The sequence below is a fragment of the Chanodichthys erythropterus genome, chromosome 14 (assembly GCF_024489055.1).
Source record: "Chanodichthys erythropterus isolate Z2021 chromosome 14, ASM2448905v1, whole genome shotgun sequence".
Lineage (NCBI taxonomy): Eukaryota > Metazoa > Chordata > Actinopteri > Cypriniformes > Xenocyprididae > Chanodichthys > Chanodichthys erythropterus.
Window position 1 is genome coordinate 29,358,018 of NC_090234.1, and position 20,774 is coordinate 29,378,791.

Here is a 20,774-nt window from a genome sequence, read left to right on the forward strand (position 1 = left end):
CATGTTGGATACAGGAGAAATGGGCAGGAATAAAGATCTGAGTGACTTTGATGAGAGCAATTGTTATGACAAGGCTTGTGGGTTGCTCCCGGTCAGCAGTGGTAGAATTTACAGAATTTACCAACAGCGGTCAGAGTGACAAACCACACACTGGCGAGATTGTGTTGGGCACCCAAGGCTCATTGATGCACAAGGGCAACGAACGCTATCCCGTCTGGCCCGAGCAAACAGAGGGTCTACTGTGGCACCAGTCACACAAAATTCTAAAAATGGTTATTATGGAAGGAATAGTGCATTGCGAGAGTCGGAACTGGACCTTGGAGCAGTGGAAGAAGGACGTCTGGTCCGATAAGTCCTGTTTTCTTTTACATCACATGGTCGACCATGTATGCCATTTACCTGGGGAGGTGATGGTACCAGGATGTACTGTGGGATGATGACAAGCTGGTGGAGGGAGTGCGATGCTCTGTTGGGAAACTTCACACGTGCTACCTACCTAAACATTGTTGCAGACCCTTCATGACAATGGTTTTCCCTGGTGGAAGTGGCCTCTTTCAGCAGGATAATGCACTTTGCCACACTGCACACTTTGTTCAGGAATGGTTTTAGGGACACAAAGAATTCAAGGTGTTGCCCTTCAAATTCCCCAGATCTCAATTCAATTGAGCATCTGTGGGATGTGCTGGACCAACAAGTTCAATCCACAGAGGCTCCACCTTATAACCTACAGGATCTGCTGCCAACGTCTTGGTGCCAGATATTTTGTAGTGCTTTCATCATGTTTTCTTTTTTCGTTTTCCTTTTGGTAAGTTGACAACCCCTGGTCACTATCTGCTTTCATTGTATAGAAAAGATAAGCCTAGAATCTGAACACAAAAGGGACTGCATCTCTGGAAACTCTGCAGTGCCCTTTTAGTCCATTGAATTAATGCTGCTCAAAAGCCCCTAACAAGAGACATGAACTATTATTTCTAGCTCAGCTGCAGTTTCAGAACTATGTCCTTCCCCTTCCTACGTGTCAGCATATCTGTTATGCTTAACTAAACATGAAATATATCAGCACCACTCTGCATCCACTTGTGTGTTTGTATAGCTGATGCCCTATTAAGTGTGTATCCTCTTCCAAACAATGACTCACGAGATGTTTGAATATATTACTGGTAATTATGTGAAACAATGACACACTTTGAAACTCACAATTCAAAAGGCCACAAAATTCTCTATATGGGATAAAATAATGATGGATGAAAAATTTTGTATGCCATAAATGCTATCAAAACAGTTTAAGTTGTATTGAACCTGGAGTGTTCATTTAAAGGGGTGGTTGATTATGCTAGTAGACTGTTGTTACCATGCCGTCATTTTATGCCAAACTGCTTCACAAACGAGGGTCAATTCAACACTGGATTTGCACAAAAGATTAACATGACGGCACATGCTAGTCGATGAGTTGAATCAACTCCACAGCAACTACATAAATTTAACCACTAACCATTCAGAAATGTTCAGATGCATCGTAAAAGTTGTGACTTCTTTCTGAGTCTCTCCATCAGTGTCTGACTCTGGTTTGAACAATGATAGGCTGAACACTATTACTGACAATCGTCGTTTTGGCTACGTGAGATTCTCCAGCTTTTTTGTTTGTATGCAACCGAAGCATGAGCTGTTAAAGCTCTGCCCTCTTCTGGAAAGCGGCTGGGAGCAGCAGCTCATTTGCATTTAAAGGGACACACACAAAAACAGCGTGTTGTTGCTCACACCCAAATAGGGGCAATTTTAACAAGCTATAGTAAATTATCTGTGGGGTATTTTGAGCTGAAACTTCACAGACACATTCTGGAGACACCAGAGACTTATATTCTATCTTGTGAAAAGGTGGGTCTCCTTTAAATGTATTGTTGTGTTAAACTGATGCCCTTCACAGCTTCAGGAAGCACTTGAGACTGTGGTGGACAAATATTGCTGACAGATGCATTATACTGAAATTGCCCAGTTACTGATTTTTTTTCTTTCAGCAAAGCTTTTTATGCCACTGTCAAGCTGTCATGTTCTCTTAAGGTGTAACAGCCTCACAATTGGTAAAATTAATGCCTGCCACAACGAGTGTCTCACATTAGTAAATGGATGCAGAAAGACAGTGAGATTGACAGATCCTGAGGGGATGTAACTCAAGAGCCAGACTCATATATGCTGGGTATAAGACAACAGCTGGATTGGTTGGTATCATCTGAGAAAATATACTTTTGAAGGGACCATATGTCAAATTATCAAGACTGATCTTCTGCTACAAAATAGTGTCCAGTAAAAATGACTAATTATATACAAAAAAAAAGTCATGTTTTGGAATACATCTCTTGACATTATTCTTTTCCAAACAAGCACAAAATAAATTTGAATGTCATCTGTGCATTTTGCATTTCAGTAGTGGCCATCACAGTGATTTGGGCAGGCAGTTGTCTCAATGGTTTGGGCATGTCAGACTCAAGTCTAGAGTGCTGGTGTGAGAGAGGTGTCATTTGTACATGTGACACAGTTTCTGGGACCCACTGAAAGCCTCAAAGCTGCTAGGGCCTCATTTATAAATTGACACATAGAAACCATCCAACATTTGATTTTAGGATAATTTCTCAATGTGCGTACGTGTGAGTCAGAGAACGAACACGCGCAAACATACGTGAACGAACGTGCAAAAAATGTGCGTCAGCCTCTCTTCCAGATGTGAAATGTGTAAAAATCACAAATTGAAATGAAATGATGTGCAGCTGAATGGTTGCAGATCTCCACCTTGTAAACGCTGCATAATTAATGTCATTAACATAAAAGAGCACCAGTCAACATCCAAATCCTTTACTTGAGAATGGAGAGCAGCAAAAAATGCTTAGATTTCCAAATACCTGCAGTACTCCGACTCTCTGCCGTAAGGAAAATTGTGTACGTCTACGAAAAGCCTGACGTGGTGCTAAGCACTGTGCCACATCCAAAACATTGGTGATACACACACTCCATTTTAAAATCTGTGCGTACGCATGTTTTATAAATGAGGCCCCAGGTCACCTCAGACTGTTTACTAGCACGGACCAGTCAGCTGTAAACTCAAAGCTACATTTCAGCAACAGTAAAATCCATTGCAAAAGTTCAATTTTATTTTTATTTTAATTTTATTTTAAACAAAAAATTAGAATTTAGTAAAGCAAAATATAATTTTACACGTGTTTGTTTGTATATAACAGTCACAACTTATAACAAATAAAATTTATACATTTGATATTAATAAAATTATTTAGACTGAATCAGAAAACAAAATGATTGGACTAGTTGATATTAAAATTTGATACTATTTAGTCTAATTAAATTAAAAATAACACAAAAGTTGTTTTAAAGGTTACAAATGAATTTAGTTATCACAACATTTGAATGTAAACTATGAAACTTTATTTTGAACAGTCAAGAAGAAACCCGTACAAAACATTTTTGAAGTGTTGCGAGTGAACTACACTGCATGGCCGCCTGATCAAGGTGCTGTCTGCCATTTTTGGAAGCAAGCAATGTGCCAGTACAAATCGCCTCTTCCTTTTTTCATCCTCTTATTGCGTAACATGGTTGTACGTCCTGATTTTTCTGAATGAGACACTTTCCTAGGTCAACATGTTTGTTACTTGACCCTGGAACAACATTCTTGTCTGACAATTTAATCCTGACCATATCCCTACCTATAAACCGAACCCTACCCATAAGTTATCCCTAAAATCAGAGGGAAATGATACTGTTGAATAACACGGATATAGAAGCACCTAACTCAGGTTGTAAGCCTAAACTTGACATAAACTGTAAACCTATCCCTCAAATCTGACTGGTTGATTGGAATGTTGTTGAAGGATCAACAAAGATGTTGATCCAGGAACATGTTGCACTTGGTGAAATCAGGTTCTGCATCAAGGTTTATGACTATTGATAAAGCAAATGCCACCATTTACTCTTCTTATCACAGAAACACACATGCACAACATCCATCATGGCATTCCAAAATAATCTACATGGGCCATGGCACAGGTTCTTTGTGATGAAGCAATTACCAGGGCCATGAATGTCAGCGTATCTGTCTGTGCAGGTGATGGATCACTCATGGCTATTACACCAATGGCTGGTTCCCATTAAAGAGGGTCATTTGCTGTGGGTCACCATGACTCACTGCTGTAAGAGTTAATCGACACCTTGCACTGTAATTTGTTGTATAGCAATTGAAATGCACTTTATATTAAGCATCATAGTTAAGCTGCAAAATAAATAAATAAATAAAAAAAAATAAAGGTTTGTGTGTTTATATATATATATATATATATATATATATATATATATATATATATATATATATATATATATGTATATATATATATATATATATATATATATATATATATATATATATATGGGCAATTCCAGCGTTATGGACGTGACATTTGGAGTCAAAACTTGAAATATAAATGAATAAATAATTTTATTTCATTTTTCATGTTCGCATTAATGAGGAAAAAACAACGTTACGTATGTGACAGTTTTCCGTTACGGACGTGACCGGTCTGAAAGCGGCACAAAAGACTGGTTTAAAACTGCTTTAAAACTTTCACAGAGACCTCAAGCAAGCATTTAAACCACCAAATACTGAAATCTGGGATACCAGTATGGTAAGACTCAACAATTTATCAACTTTTTACTAAACTTTATACAAATGTAACGTTATACTCTGTAGTGCAAAAGGTTATGGATTAGACCTATTTATCATGTTGACAAGCATGTGCGTTGTTCAAGAATCAATTTAGAGACCATGATTTTCCTTCTTACAGGACTGCTTGCTAAAATACATTGACAAATATTTATGTTTATCATAAAGCAGTTTAAAATCGCATGTTTTCCCCACAGTCAGGTGAACCGATTGACACTATTGCCAATCGCAATCATGTCAGTTTTATGTTTTGTGTATATTTTTCGTCTAGTTTTCAGAGTTTAAAGCGGAGTCTTGAGTCAAAATGATCAAACTTTATTTCAAGTCAAAATTATTGCAATCTTATTATTTTCATTTTGTCAGCTTGATCGCGCGGATTGTGATCAATATAGGCTAGGCTATTCATTTTTAACCAACCGGTAACGCAACATCCCAATTCCCGAGGGAAGTGTCCTATGAGACACAATGCTCTTCTATAAGTTGTACTGTATCATATAGGCCTACCTTTTGATGTTCATATTTCGTTCTCTGGCAAGAGGAAGAGAAGATCGGTTCATGTGCACCTGATCCGCCGCTTACAGGCGCTGCAGTAGCTAATCTGTCACGCGCCGTAGGCTATTAAAGAGCGAAATCTATTGTTTAAATTGTTATAAAATCGACTGAATTTGAAAGTTAAACCTTTTTCATATTAAAACTAACAAAGCACAAAGAGTATTGCGATTATTGGATATGTTCTGATATGGTAAGCCTGAAACAGATGATAGCAATATAAAGAAGCAAACTCATAGGATTTAATATGAAGCGTCCGTAACGGTCACGTCCGTAACGCTTATTATGGTTGTTCAGAGCAACGTAGTGAAATAAGCATAAACATAATTTAGCTTTGCATATAAAGTTTCAAGTTATTTGCATTTATAATTGTTATATGACATAAACTTAATCTTTAAAACGTTACGGACGTGACAGAGCACTGAAGCGTCCTGACCTCTTTATTCTAGCTCTTTTAAATTCATCAGGCAGTGCTGTTATGACTAAATGAGTGTATTTATTTCTCAGGCATGTATCCATCTTTCTACACAATGCTTACTGCTAAAATAAAGTTTAAAAAAATGGGGTCTTTGATCACTTTTTTGAAAGCATGAAATATGGTTGGTTGAAAATTTAATTTAAGCATTGTTGCTTACCACATATATTGTGGATAAGCAAGGCAATTTTCTTAAAATTTCTGTTAGAGCACATTGATACAGTATATTACAGACCTAAATGAACAATTTAAAAAGGGTTTTGTTCTTTTGGTTAATTTTTTTTTTTTTTTTCATGGTAAAGATGACCTTTGCGTGGAATTGCCCATATATATATTGTAACAGTCTAAACGTTACCAAGTTTTTTTTGTGTGTATTTTTTCTTTTTATTGAATTAAGGGTTATATCGGGGTCAAAGGTAATGTCACTTGGAGCTGCCTGAGGGCGCTAGCGCACTATAGCTACCATATATAAGCCCTAGTTACCTCCGAGCAAGTCAAGTTGTTTGGTAGAGGGAAACCGCATGGGTGGTTGAACTGACTACCTAATTCTACTCGTATTAATGTCCTGTTTTGAGAACTCGTTGAGAGTTTACGCTCAGTGTGAGTATTTTCCAACTATGACTTGTTATAAGTGTAAACGCATTTGACTGATGGGAACTATTCTGCTTTCTTTTGTAGAAAGGACTCTTTTTGTTTCTCCTACCTCATATTTAATTGCATTGCTGTCGCAATAATACTCGTGCACGTCTCCAAGGTAGCATGAGCAGTTGAAAAGGAAAAGACCACGCGGTAGCGAGGCTACGGCGCGTGGCCTAATCAACTCAGCGTTTCCCAGAGAGTCGCCAAAAGCCGCTGACTGTCTTCTGTCTTCACTCCTCACTCATTGGATTTATCATTGCGTCGCTCTCAAAATACATCGTGGATTTACACTCATCTCATCGCTCATCATTCCAGCTCATCTACAGTTGATCATTGACGATAAGTTTCATTCATTGACTGCAGAGACAGAGTTTTTTTCTTATGGTTTATTTTTGTGGCAATTATATGCACTGGTGTGAATAAAGAAGAGTAAAATGTATATTTGTTTGGTGAAGTGGTTTTAAATTTCAGTACCGATTGAATTTCTGTTGAACCCCCTCAGAGTAATATCTTTTAAAAAGGGGAGGTATTACAATCTCTCTCTCTCTCTCTCTCTCTCTCTCTCTCTCTCTCTCTCTCTCTCTCTCTCTCTCTCTCTCTCTATCTCTCTCTCTCTCTCTCTCTCTCTCTCTCTCTCTCTCTCTCTCTCTCTCTCTCTCTCTCTCTCTCTCTCTCTCTCTCTCTCTATTCAATTCAGATAGCTTTATTGGCATGACAAAAAGATACATTTTGTATTGCCAAAGCATTTAACCAACATAGAAAAAATATTTAGAATAACAGAACATCTGAGTAAAGCCTATGTAGAGAAAATAATAAAATAAATAAAAATAATTTTAGTAACAGAATAGAATAATTCTAAAAAATAATAAATAAAAAAGATTATAATACAGAAATCATGTAGTAATAACTGAACTTAGAATTTGAACATTATATACAGTATATACAGTGTGTAGGTCTAATGGGGATGTGTTTACTGGCTGTTTGTTTCTTTCTGGTTGTCCCTCAGGAGATGGCAAGATGCAACAAATCTTGCAGCTATATTGGAACATTTGGCTTCTTCGCCAAGAATGTAATATAGTTTTTGGATTGGGCTATAGGAGTTAAATTGGGGGAATATTTTATTAATTTTGGGGAAGTAGTGGTCTCTGATATCTTGGTATTTTGGGCATTCTGTGAGGAAATGCAGCTCCGTCTCCATCACTCCCAGGATGCAGTGCGAGCAGAGTCTGTTCTCACGGGAGAGCCAGGTCTGTCTGCGCCGGCCCGTCTCTATGGCCAGACTGTGCTCGCTGAGTCTGTACACCGTCAGTGTTTTCCTGAGTTTCGCATCACTAACTGTGCTCAGGTAGTTCGCAATAGCGTATTCTCGATTTAGTGCCGAATAACATTCCAGTTTGTGTTGGTTTTTAGTGGTGTTTGTCCAATGGGTGATGTACTTGTCTTTTTCTGTGTTTATAATTTGTGTAAGCCGAATGTGTGTGAGTGTGTGTGAGTCCCGAGGCTGGCAGATCTCAGCGGGTGTGAGGTCAGTCAGTCTCAGCACCAGCTGGCACAGGGGACTCTTACTTACGCTCAGCTCTTGGTGTTTTAGGGCTTTGTAATGGTATGTGTTGGGGTCGCTTGTTTTTAGGTGTTTCCAGAATTTGATGGCTCTTTTTTGGATATTTAGAAGGAGAGGGTATTGGCCTAATTCTGCCCTGCATCCATTGTTTGGCGTCTTTCTTTGGACTTTCAGTATTCTTTTACAGAATTCTAAATGTAGAATTTCAATCGGATGTTTTTCCCAATTTAAGAAATCAAATTTTATAGAAGGACCCCACACTTCACTGCCATATAAAACAATAGGTTCAATTATAGATTTGAAAAGTTTGAGCCAAATTTGGATTGGGATGTCAATTTTAATTGATCTTTTAATGGCATAGAAAGCCCTTTGAGCTTTCTCTTTGAGTTCATTCACAGCCAAAGTAAAGTTACCTGTTGGAGTTATTTTCAGGCCAAGGTAAGTGTATGTTTTTGTGCTTTCAATGGTTCTGTGTGATAGTGTGAATGTGTGTGTTGGTCCCTGAGATCTGGAGCGTTTCTGGAACATCATGATTCTAGTTTTTTGGAGGTTGACTGTCAGGGCCCAGGACTGACAGTAATCCTCCAGCAGATTCAGGCTGTCCTGAAGCCCTTCTTTAGTGGGCGACAGGAGCACCAGGTCATCTACATAGAGAAGACACTTTATATCTGTGTCGTGTAGAGTGAGACCTTGAATGGGAGCGTTTTCTATAATATTGGCCAATTGATTGATATAAATGTTAAAGAGGGTGGGGCTTAAACTGCAGCCCTGTCTCACTCCACGCCCCTGGGGGAAAAATTCGGTTCTCGTGTTTCCAATTTTAACCGCACATTGGCTGGCTGTGTACATTGATTTGATCAAATCATAGAATTTTCCCCCTATTCCACTGTCAATAAGTTTTAGGTATAATCCTTCATGCCAGATTGAATCAAATGCTTTTTTGAAATCAACGAAACAAGCAAAAATTTGTCTTTTGTTTTGATGAACATATTTATCAATTAGTGTTTGTAATGTAAAAATGTGATCGGATGTGCGACATTTTGGAAGAAAGCCAATTTGACATTTACTCAAGGCATTGTGCTTCATAAGGAAGTCTAGGAGTCTTGTGTTCAAGATGCTGCAGAAAACCTTCCCCAGGTTACTGTTCACACAGATGCCTCGGTAGTTGTTGGGGTCTGATTTGTCACCATTCTTGTGGATAGGGCTGATGAGGCCCTTGTTCCAGATCTCAGGGAAAAACCCGACACTCAGAACATCATTGAACAGTTTTAGCATGGCCAGTTTGAAGCTTTGGTCTGTGTGTTTCAGCATCTCATTCAGGACGCTGTCAACACCACAGGCTTTCTTGGACTCAAGGACCCGTAATTTGTCTTCCAATTCTTTTATTGTTATGGGGAAATCTAAGGGGTTTTGATTTGCTTTAATTGATCTTTCCAAATTGTCTAGTTTGTTTATTATTTCATTTTGATTAGAATTTAGAATTTCAGTTGGGCTATACAATTCTTGGAAGTGGTTTTTCCACTTCTCCCCATCTTGGATTGCCAGAACTTCTTGATTTGGTTTGTATAGTAATCTCCATTTATCCCAAAATTTGTGTGAATTTATAGACTTTTCGATTTCTTCAAACTGGTTTTGCAAAAACTGTGCTTTTTTCCGACGGAGTGTGGCTTTATATTGTTTTAGTGCATCACAGTAATGAAGGCGGACATCTGGATTATCTGGTTGTCTGTGTTTTTGATTTGATAAATTTCTGAGGTTTTTTCTCAGAGCCTTACAGTCCAAATCAAACCATTTGTCAGTTTCTAAATATTTTTTCTTTGATTTAACAATTGTCAAATTACTTTTTCGTGCTGTTTTGTAGAATATGTTGTTTAGATCTTGTACTTCCTGATTGATGCCGAATTGATTTTTAGGGTATACTTGTATTTGGAATGAATGTAAAAGGGATTGAATTTCTGAAGATTCAACAGCATTGATGTAATTAGTGGCGCTGTTTTCTGTCCATTTAAATGATGTTATTTTGTTCATTTGATATGGTGTTTTAATTGGTTTGGGTGATGTTTCAGATTGCTTTATATAAAGGGTGATTTGGCTGTGGTCTGAGAAAGGTTTTAAGGGTTTGACTGTGAATGCTCTCAAAGAAGAAAGGTCGAGATCTGTGATTGCGTAATCTACAGTGCTGTTACCGAGAGCTGAGCTGTAGGTGTATCGGCCGAGCGAGTCCCCTCGCAGTCTTCCGTTGACGATGTACAGAGCCAGTCCTCGGCAGAGCTGCAGCAGCTGCCGTCCGTGAGCGTTCACTGTGTGATCACAATTTTGTCTGGTGGGGTAACAAGGGAATAGGTTATTACTGCCAGTGATAAATCTTGAACCATGTGATTCTAAGAAATCAAATTCTTCTCCAGTTCTGGCATTCAGATCACCCATAAGCAGCACATTTCCCTGGGCCTGGAAATGGCTGATTTCCCGTTCTATGGTTTGAAAGGTTTCTCTCTCTCATATATATATATATATATATATGAGTCTTTTTTTTAGTGGTGGGCCGTTAACGTGCTGCATTAAGGTGAGACTCTTATCGGGCGATAAAAAAAATATCGCTGGTAATCTATTCTCAAAGATGGGTTTGGAGCTGGGTCTATACTACGCAAGCTATGATGACTTTCACCTTGATATTTTGGCGCGGATGTATACCTATCCGAATTGACCCTTCGCAAATACCCGCCCCCCTTAGTTAGCCTACTGTTGCTTTGTCCGATAAGCCGTAGCGCTGTCACTCCATACACAAATGCATCACAGAGCAAAGACACTGACAACACGTCGACAGACAAGATAGAGCAGGTTACTTATGATATTAAACAAAGTGCCAGCTTTAAAACTGTGTAGTTTTTTTAAGAAATTCAAACAATAAAAAAAACAATTTTGTTTCTCTTTAATGTGTCGTGACCATGGTTGTGACAGATTGCTGTAGCGCCTCAGCTCAAGAGGCTCGTAAACCGATCATCTCTTACTACAAGTCCACAGCATCAAATAAACATGAATGAACATGAGAATCAATGTCGTTTTAAACGCGGAAAGATGTCAATATACACAATTTTTCAAGTTTAACTCCACCGAGGTTAATCTTCTAACTCCTGACAGCTTTGTCGGACAAAATGGCGGATTACTTTTAGTCGTTATTTGGGTAGCACACATATTCTGAATGTCTTCGGCAGAATTCAAATGAGCCATTTTAATCTAGATCACTTCCAAAATTACAGTGAGATTAATCTAAATAAAAATAAAAAAAAATCTATGCCAAACACTAATCTTTTTATATCACATCCATCAGAGTTCAGTTTTACTATATAGGAATCAAAATCTGCTAAGGGGTAATAATGGAACAACAGCTTTAAAAAGTGATTTTTTTTTCACTGTTATTTACAACAGGACCTGCATTTGTTATAAAAGAAAATAAAAGCAATTTTGTGCATCAAAAACACTCCTTTCCTGTTAAAAACAAACTTGATTATCAAAATTCAATGAATTTGCGACAGTTGAATGTAAACTTTTTGGCAAGCCAAACATGTCAGTCTCTGAGTAACATGTAGGTTAATTTTTTAATGAACTACACAAAAAGCATTTTCAAAGTCTGCAGCATGTTTTATAATTACCCAAAAATCAATCATAGTTCACCCCTAATGCATGTTATCATGTCAAAAACCTAGGCTGTCTTTTGGTTGGGATATTAGAACTAAAAACAACATAACACACACATGGGCATCAATCACTTCAATGAATACTTGCTGGCTAAGAAATAAAAAACCTTTTTACCTTTTGATCCATCTGTTTTCATCTCCACATCATTTGAATATCACAACATCAATGTCTGTCAAATGAAGAGGTCCATTGAGTACACACATTTCCTGAAAACCCACACCACCGGATGTTTTGAATGCATTATCGCTTTCCGAGAAGAGGGAGAAAATGGCGACCTGAGCAGATTCAACATGCTGTCAGAGATGATAACATATGATAACATATGTCATACCGCATGTGAGTATAAATTTGTTCTGCACTCACTGAAATTGTTCAAATTGAAATGATCAGGAAATACTAAAGAGAGCACAACAGCTGCATTCTAAAGAGAATAAACACCAATCCAATTGAAAAACTTTGGCGGGTTAGTGAACATCGTTCAACATGTTGGTTTTGATGGATATTTTTATGCACAAACTACACATTCTGATTCTGACATTCCTGATTTAAATTTTTACAATAATTCTCTATTCTTGACAGATATTTTTTCATAATTTTGGAAATAGATGAACTGATAAATGAGTGATCTTGTGATGAGTCCATGTAGTCGTCCAATTTTACTCTCATATGCTTATGTTATATATATGATAAAATTGACAGGTAATGTTTTTAAAATGTAGTTTGATCAAAATAAAATAAAATAAAATGTTGTTTTATTTTTCCAATAAGAGACGACAAATTCATACATGATTTGTTTCATTTTCCCCTTAGCAGATTTTGACTGCATGAAAAACAAAAAACAAAACATGAGTTCATTGTATTATGAAAACGATCATGAAAAGCTAAATTCTGTTATATTCTTTTTAAAGATATGACTGCTTTATAGGGAGAATTAATAATAGGGGATGTTTTAAAATCTTTTAAACCCTAACCCTGAAATCAAAGTTTTTTAGCTTTTAGTATGAATATGTTAGCCTTAGGCCGTAAAGCGTTTTTAGCCAGCTGAAAACGCTAGGCGCTCTGCTTAAAATGCCTATCTGTGAGCGCAGTGGGTTTTTTTTTTTCAGTTGGGACGCTTTGTTGCTATGATACGGAATATCTGCGGGCCTGCGGCACTATTATTTATAACTGATTTTGCAAGTAATTTGTTTCAGGCTAAAAATGTTGACACAATGTGAAATTACTTGCTATGTATTTTCGGCACTGTTACTTATGACTGATTTTGCAGGTAATTTGTTTCAGAATAAAAATGTTGACACAATGTGAAATTACTTGCTATGCATTTTCGGAGACCAGCAATATTAATTTCTCATTCATTTTGTTCCATACTCTGCTTGTTAATGTCGTCGTACAGCAAGAATGTTGTGACAGTTGGTCGGTGTTGTATTTGTCCCGCCCCTCCTCCACTCTGATTGGACGGATGGCTAAAAAGTGACAGTGATGAGCGCAGAGTTTTATTCAAAGTTGAACATTCTTCAACTCGAGGCGACCAGTAAAAAATGCCCAGCTCTCAGCGCTTGAGCATGAAAAAGACACTCAGCGCCTCGTATACGCTCTTGAAAACAATTGAAAAAGTACGCTAGCAGCTGGAAAAAATTCTCTGGTGGACACATGGCCTTAAGGTTATGAATAAGCTGGTGTGTTCAAAAACAATGACAAAATTCGCATTTAGGAGATATAAGCACTTCCTCTAAAATGGATCACGGCTTTTCATGACATCACTGCGGACTTCAGCTTCTCCTCAAATCTTCTGTCCAATCAAATGCTCTCTAGAATCTAAAGTGTCCCGCCCCCTACATTATAAATATATGCTGAAGCTGTGGCTGAAATTGGTCACTTGTTCACACATTTACTATTTCCTACATGGTGAATGGCACGTACTTAGTGCACTTCATAGCGGATAGGGAACATTTAAGACAGTGTAAATATGCTTTCCATTGAGGCGAATGAAGTCTGGTTTCACGTTAGTGTCACGCGAACCGCAGCGCGCACAGTCTGCTTCGGGCCAGAGACACAATAGCATAGATCGGATCATATCCTCGAGTTGGCGCAGACCACAAAATGTAACAAACCCATTTGAATTCTGCACAGAATGCTATATTTTAAAGCAATATGAAGGAAATTAAGAGGAGAAAAGATTAGAGATTAGAAGGAAAGTGAGGTTTTACAGAGCTCAACTGCTCTGGCCGAGCTGTGATATAAACAAAATGCTATTGGCTATTTAAAAAAAAGGGGAGGAGCTGTTCGATATGTCCTGCCCTGTCTTCCTGTTTCAGTGGAAATTATTTCAACACATTGAATAATGCGTTCCAAGGCACTTCAGTGGGCATTCAAGCTGTTAAAATACCTTAACCACTGAGCTTTCCATGTTGAATCTAAAGGGAAATAAAACGAATGATTTTGTTGGCTCAAGTGTTGGTTTACAACTTGGGGGCAAGTAGTTGTGGTTAAGATGACACTGCTCACTCGGGGGCTGAGAAAGATCTTGTTTCCTGAGCTCCTGCTGTCAGAGAGGTCTTAAAAACACCATATGGGGTCCAGTGCTGCTTTAAGCGTCTCTTTAGACAATCAAACCAAAGACTCCAGAATGATTCTTCACAGCACATTATGCCACATTCAGAGTCAATGTCATGTTGTCTGTCCCCTGCTTGATAAGAGGGGCCTGCTGAGCCTTTAATCTCAAGCCTGCCAGTGAGCAGATGAATCAACCCACCTCTTGTTTCCCTTTAAATCTAATTTACACCACAGTGATGCAACGCAGTTTATTGGGTGACTCAATCTGCATAATGAATAATCAGCTAATGCAGGAGTTCCAACCTATCCAGCAGCGATGCAGAGAGCTGCACATTCCAGCACGCCAATTCCCTGCTGACATCACATGACAAGTTAGGCATCAAATATTAACTGTATTTTTCAGTTCAACACCTATTTCTTAATGCATTAAACAGAGCAACGCTTTCATTTTGTAGCAAGACAAATCCTAAATGTGCCTCAAGGGGTAAGGCTGGCGCACAAATAGCCTGTTTTTTATTTATATGATCAGCGGCCAAGAGCTAAGACTCATGCCATTGCCATTCTGATGAAAAGAAATGTCTCCATTGTGTCTCCTAGACAGAGATTAAATTGAGACTTTTACTGAAGCCTACTGCTTTTCAAGACAAAAAAAAAAAAAAAAAAAAACTCAAATGTGTGTAGTATAAAGTTTCAGAAGATATCTGTGTCTATGCTCAGATTTCTCAAGATACCAAAGTCTGCAATGAAATGACTAAATTATGTTGCTATATACGTTTTCTAGCTCTGTATGTCATTCTTTTTATTCCATTTTTATTTGTCCTTTATTTTGAAATTGCATAAATATTTATAAAAAAATAAACATTTGAGATAAGGTTGATATTTAAATACATATTTCATAACTGAAAACTACATAAGTTTTACTATTTAACTGTAAGCGATTAAAGGCCCGTTCACACCAAGAATGATAACTATAAAGCCTCCACATCAGCACAAAATATCATTCTGTTTATTATAAGTGCATGACGCAGTTTTGTTGTCTGTCGCTTTGAATGCTCAAGCTCTTTAAAGCAGGATATATTATGATTAGCTGTTGATATTTTTATCTGTTATCAGATGGTAAACAAAATATAATTCTGAAAGTGATTCCAATGGCATTGTTCCTCTGTGCCATTATCATTATAGTTTAGTTGTGGTGTGGACTCTGCTATTCTTTTAAATGTAGAATTATTTTTAAAACTATATGATATATCTTTATCATTATCATTATAGTTAACTGTGTTTTTGTATTGATATTTCCCATATGTATTCTGCTGGCCAAATAGGTCATGCAGCACTCTTTTTTTCCGAAAAATACGATTATTGATGCAGGTGAAGCAGTCACGTGCCAAACACAACTCAAAAGGGGCATCTGAGTTTATGAACAGCATAAAAAGTAACTTTCTTTCAGCTTGACGGGTAAATATCACATGGCTATCTAAAATTGAGACAATGACAACACAGAGTATAAAAAAATTCATCCAGATGAATTTCAACTGCTTTTGCACTTAAAGGTGCCCTAGAACTTTTTTTAAAAAAGATGTAATATAAGTCTAAGGTGTCCCCTGAATGTGTCTGAAGTTTCAGCTCAAAATACCCCATAGATTTTTTTTAATACATTTTTTTAACTGCCTATTTTGGGGCATCATTAAAAATGAGCCGATTCATGGCTACTGGCCCTTTAATTTTCGTGCTCCACGCCCGCGGAGCTCGCGCTTGCCTTGTACGGTGCATAAACAAAGTTTACACAGCTAATATAACCCTCAAATGGATCTTTCGTCATGCTCGTCATGCATGCGTCGGATTATGTGAGTATTGTATACTGTTATATTGTTTACATTGATTTTGAATGAATTTGAGGCTGTACTCCGTGGCTAACGGCTAATGCTACACTGTTGGAGAGATTTATAAAGAATGAAGTTGTGTTTATGAATTATACAGACTGCAAGTGTTTAATAATGAAAATAGCGACGGCTCTTGTCTCCGTGAATACAGTAATAAACAATGGTAACTTTAACCACATTTAACAGTACATTAGCAACATGCTAACGAAACATTTAGAAAGACAATTTACAAATATCACTAAAAATATCATGACATCATGAATTATGTCAGTTATTATTGCTCCATCTGCCATTTTTCGCTATTGTTCTTGCTTGCTTACCTAGTCTGATGATTCAGCTGTGCAGATCCAGACGTTACTGGCTGCCCTTGTCTAATGCCTTTCATAATGTTGGGAACATGGGCTGGCATATGCAAATATTGGGGACGTACACCCCGACTGTTACGTAACAGTCAGTGTTATGTTGAGATTCGCCTGTTCTTCGGAGGTCTTTTAAACAAATGAGATTTATATAAGGAGGAGGAAACAATGGAGTTTGAGACTCACTGTATGTCATTTCCATGTACTGAACTCTTGTTATTTGACTATGCCAAGATAAATTCAATTTTTCATTCGAGGGCACCTTTAAGTTACAAAAGCCTAATGTTATTGAGATGTCTTCAGATTTTCACAAGTCTGCACTTTTTTAAAAAAATGACCGTGATTTTAACGATAAAAGACTAAAAATGCTACCGTGCAAAACCATTAATTGGTTTACAGAAAGTTTCTGTACTAGTGAATAACAGTGATAGAACGGTACATTTAATGTAATTTTACGGTAAAATACCGCAAAATTTACAGTTTTTTGGGGGAGTGAAAAATAACGTCATTGTATAATTAACAGTGAAAAGCCGTAAATTGATAATCCCACAATTCTCTGCGTGACACTTCACATTTAAATGCATTTTTGTTGAAATAACTTGGTTTTTTCTTAGTTTTTATTGAATCAGTTTATGTACATTAGGGTTTTATGTTACATCTAATGTTGTTAACAATGTTTATTTCATTTTTTTAAATGTTATGTGTGTTACCATGATGGTATTAAGTGTTTGTGTGAATGACACTGTGTGCACCGTCTATATATTAGTATTGTCCTTATCAGCTTTTGTAAAAGCTGCTTGTGATGAGCTTTGATTCATCATGTGATTCATCAACACTATGATTAGTGGTTGTCAGTGTATAGCAAAAGTACATAACAGATATTAACACTTCAATAATTTGATTAAGAACATTAATATTATATCTGTTTATGACATGTTTTTTACGATAAATTTAACATTTTTTTTTTTACATTGCTACCGTATTTTTTACGGTAAAGTTCTGGCAACCACAGCTACCGTTTTTGAATTTGTTGTTCAGCTCCAGCAGCCATTCTACACAATCAAGCATGCTTAGTTTACTCCAGCAGCCCTCGGGATGTAATTCCAAATGCTTCATTGGTAAGATGATTTCCTTAACAATTACCGTTAAATTATTTGCACACAATGTACCAAATGTCGAGATTCGATACCTATTGAACGGAATTATTACAAGGAAAGAACTGCTTAAGGCAGTACATTGAGAATGAAATACAAAGCGGTCCTGACAAGCGCAAAGAAATAGAGCAGCCATATATTCATCTTCACTTGTTACGGCTGTCCAGATCTCCCCGCCCACTGCCATCAGGTTATTCACCTCAATCAGAAAAATGCACCATGTTAATCTGCATTTAGAGAACTGTATAGGACACATCCTTGAGCTCCCCTTCATCCTGAAGTGTTCTTAACTGCATGTGGTGTTTTTATCTGTGATAGACTTTCAGTTGTCAGATATATGAGGGCAATGGATCTCAGCGGATCTCTAAAGATAAAGCATTCTGGCCTGGAATACAGTGAAAGCTTTGTTCGATTTTTAAAAAGTGAGCTCGACATTTATCTCTCGGCTCGCAACAGCATAAAGCCACCTTTTTCTCCTTGCCAGTAGTGAACTGTTATGATGCCATCAATATCCTGGGACTTCTCAGGCTCCCCTAGTGCATCTGTGTGACAAGATGGACATAGCCGTCTATAAAGAAAGTAGGGTGGGAACCATCTATAAAGGAAGAAAGGGAAAAAGGAAAAGAAAGTATAGGGGCCTTTGCAGCTATGCCGAAAATGCAACACATGCATTGTAGTTAGAATACTGCATTGTGACCTATTCTGAACGCAACATTAAATTGAGTTTTTTTTTTTTTTTCACTTACTTTTGTAGAGTATGTAGCAGGTTTCAGAGAACAGTTAACATCAGAGCCCTTTTTAACATACACTCCTCCTGAGTTCACTTCCTCACGCTGTTTCAAAGTCAGAAGATTCTCCTGCTAAATCTACATATTTTATAGGGCTCTCGCTACAGCAGGCTTAACTGGAGCAGAAGTGTTTATTCAAGAGTTACATATTTCTACAGACTGATTGCATATTTTTTCTGTAGTTACATGAGCTTAATGCCATTCTCTTGTGTGAATCCATCAGCATACTGTTTCCCTCTGCTGTCAAAGAGCCAGATACATGTTTGTCACTGTCACAAACAAGAAAGAGTCACATCCATGCATTACTTTACTGACAGTCAGGTCAGTTCACAACAATGAACCGCTCATATTTGCGTTAAAATTCTTTAGAGACATCCTTCTTAAACATATGCCATGAATCTTTGCAGAATAAATATAACAATCCCAATTGAATGGTGACAGGAAATCAAGGCAAGCAAACAGCAGCTTGTTAGTCATGCCTAGTACAGCTCAGTGAGCTTGTTAAGGTAAGTGTGAAATGAATTCTTTCCAACAGAAGGAGGTTGCCATGCATTATTAATTAGAAAATTAGATAATTGACACATACGTGGGTGGGCTTGTCACTTATGGATTTTTCACCTTCATCAAAATTCCCAACCTGTGTGTATTGTGGAAAAGGCTAAAAGCATGTGTTCTATGTAAAAAAATATTCCATGTTTTAAAATGTAAAAGGTTACAACATAAAAAATAAAATAAACCTGTTTTGGCCAGCAAATACTGCAGTTAATAACTGTGTGTGTGTGTGTCTGTGTGTGTCTGTGTGTGTGTGTGTGTGTTACAGTGTAATATACTACTAGCTACAACTAAATGTTTTTAATACAATACCCTGACAACACAAAATCAGCAATTATTTTGATTTGTCTGAATATACTGTATGCTAGTGTGTTCACTTGTTAACCTTAACATTCATTATCTTAATATGGTTTGTATTTGATTGAAACCAACCAACATACAAAACCACTGCAAAAACTGGACTTATGACTCAAAACCTTACAGTTACTGAGATATAGCCATAGTGGCAGCTAGTCATATCTTCCCTAAACCACTAACAAACCAAACAAACAAACAGATAAACAGACAGGTAAACAACTGGATAGTTCTAATTTGCTTTAGCTTTCTTTTTGTGTGTGTGTGTGTGTTTTACAATCAGAAACACACATAATAGGTTGAAATGCAGACATAAACAGGACAAACCAGTTTAACTTACCAACCACCAAGAAGAAAAGCGCGTGTCTCCACGACACTGATGCCATGACGTGTCAATGTCAGTCAAAGCAAACAGAAGTTTGTTGATTAAACTGCACTATTCCCTCAGAGCTCGACACATCTGCGCGTTTGGCAGGTAATTTTGCAGACTGTTTCATTCAAAGCTGAATCTCCAATCAAGACGCTGAAGGGAGAATTCCTCCGTTCCTCCTGGTCATCATGCCCTGTTTTATAAAAGTACTGCTTTAGTGCCGAATAAAGCTCAAACGAACAACTGAAATGGGTCTCGGGGTGACTTGAAGCGTGCGCGCTCAGTAGTTCTCGCTAAAGTCGCTCGTGGACAGGCGGAATGTGCGCTCGAGCGCGCGTCAGGCACACAAGTAAAAGATGCGAGCTGTGCTGTGGCAACTGTAAATGCGAAGCCACCTCCCTCAAGGATCATCAACTTATGCAGGCTAATAATAAACATGAAAATAATTAATTAGGGAAATGAGGAAACTATTATAACTGTTCACACTGTGGAAAAATTAAGGTAAAACATTTGCGTCAATTCTATGGCAAAATGGAATTATGCTCAATTACAATGTTACTGTATACGATTTTTGCAAATGCAATATATAATTGATATTTTCAAAAAAAAAAAAAAAAAAAAAAAAAAAAAGGGAAACTAAAGATATATTGACGCAAATGTTCATGTCCAGATGCCAATTTAGAAGAGCAGTCCCAGTAAAAGTGTGATTTTGCGCCATCATAATGTGAATAGGGGGATTTGCCAAACTAGACTGAAAAATTAAGCACCAGCATCAGTTCTGCTAAAGAGAAATAATAGGTTATTTTTAGTTGGGCTTTGTGTAGTATTTTACAAAAATAAAACCGGGCAGTTAAATTGATTTCCTCCTGTAACTATTTTACATTGTTATAAATAAGTTCTTGATATATTTTTTATGGTTGTCAACAATAAATAAGCACAGACTGCTTTGATTTCATGTTAACAACTTAACCTGGCTGCTGTAATTAATCAAGTGACATTTATTTGGTAGACTACTAAATGTTAAAATTATTTATTAATAATAATAATGTATTAAGATTTCCCTATATTTCAGTTTGGTCTTTTTGAGCTACTGCGCACCTTACGAATCTGTAGTTTTAAATTTG

General features: G+C 37.3%; 1 protein-coding gene across 1 annotated transcript in view; it reads right to left on the reverse strand.

Annotated features, from left to right (window-relative positions):
• ramp1 (receptor activity modifying protein 1) overlaps positions 1–20,164 on the reverse strand; it is a 46,181-nt gene extending 26,017 nt beyond the window's left edge. The window contains exon 1 of the mRNA XM_067409915.1: positions 19,621–20,164. Coding sequence (XP_067266016.1) covers positions 19,621–19,666 — 46 coding nt within the window. The 5' untranslated portion in view covers positions 19,667–20,164. The remainder of the gene's footprint in view (positions 1–19,620) is intronic.
• Positions 20,165–20,774: the final 610 nt, after the last annotated feature.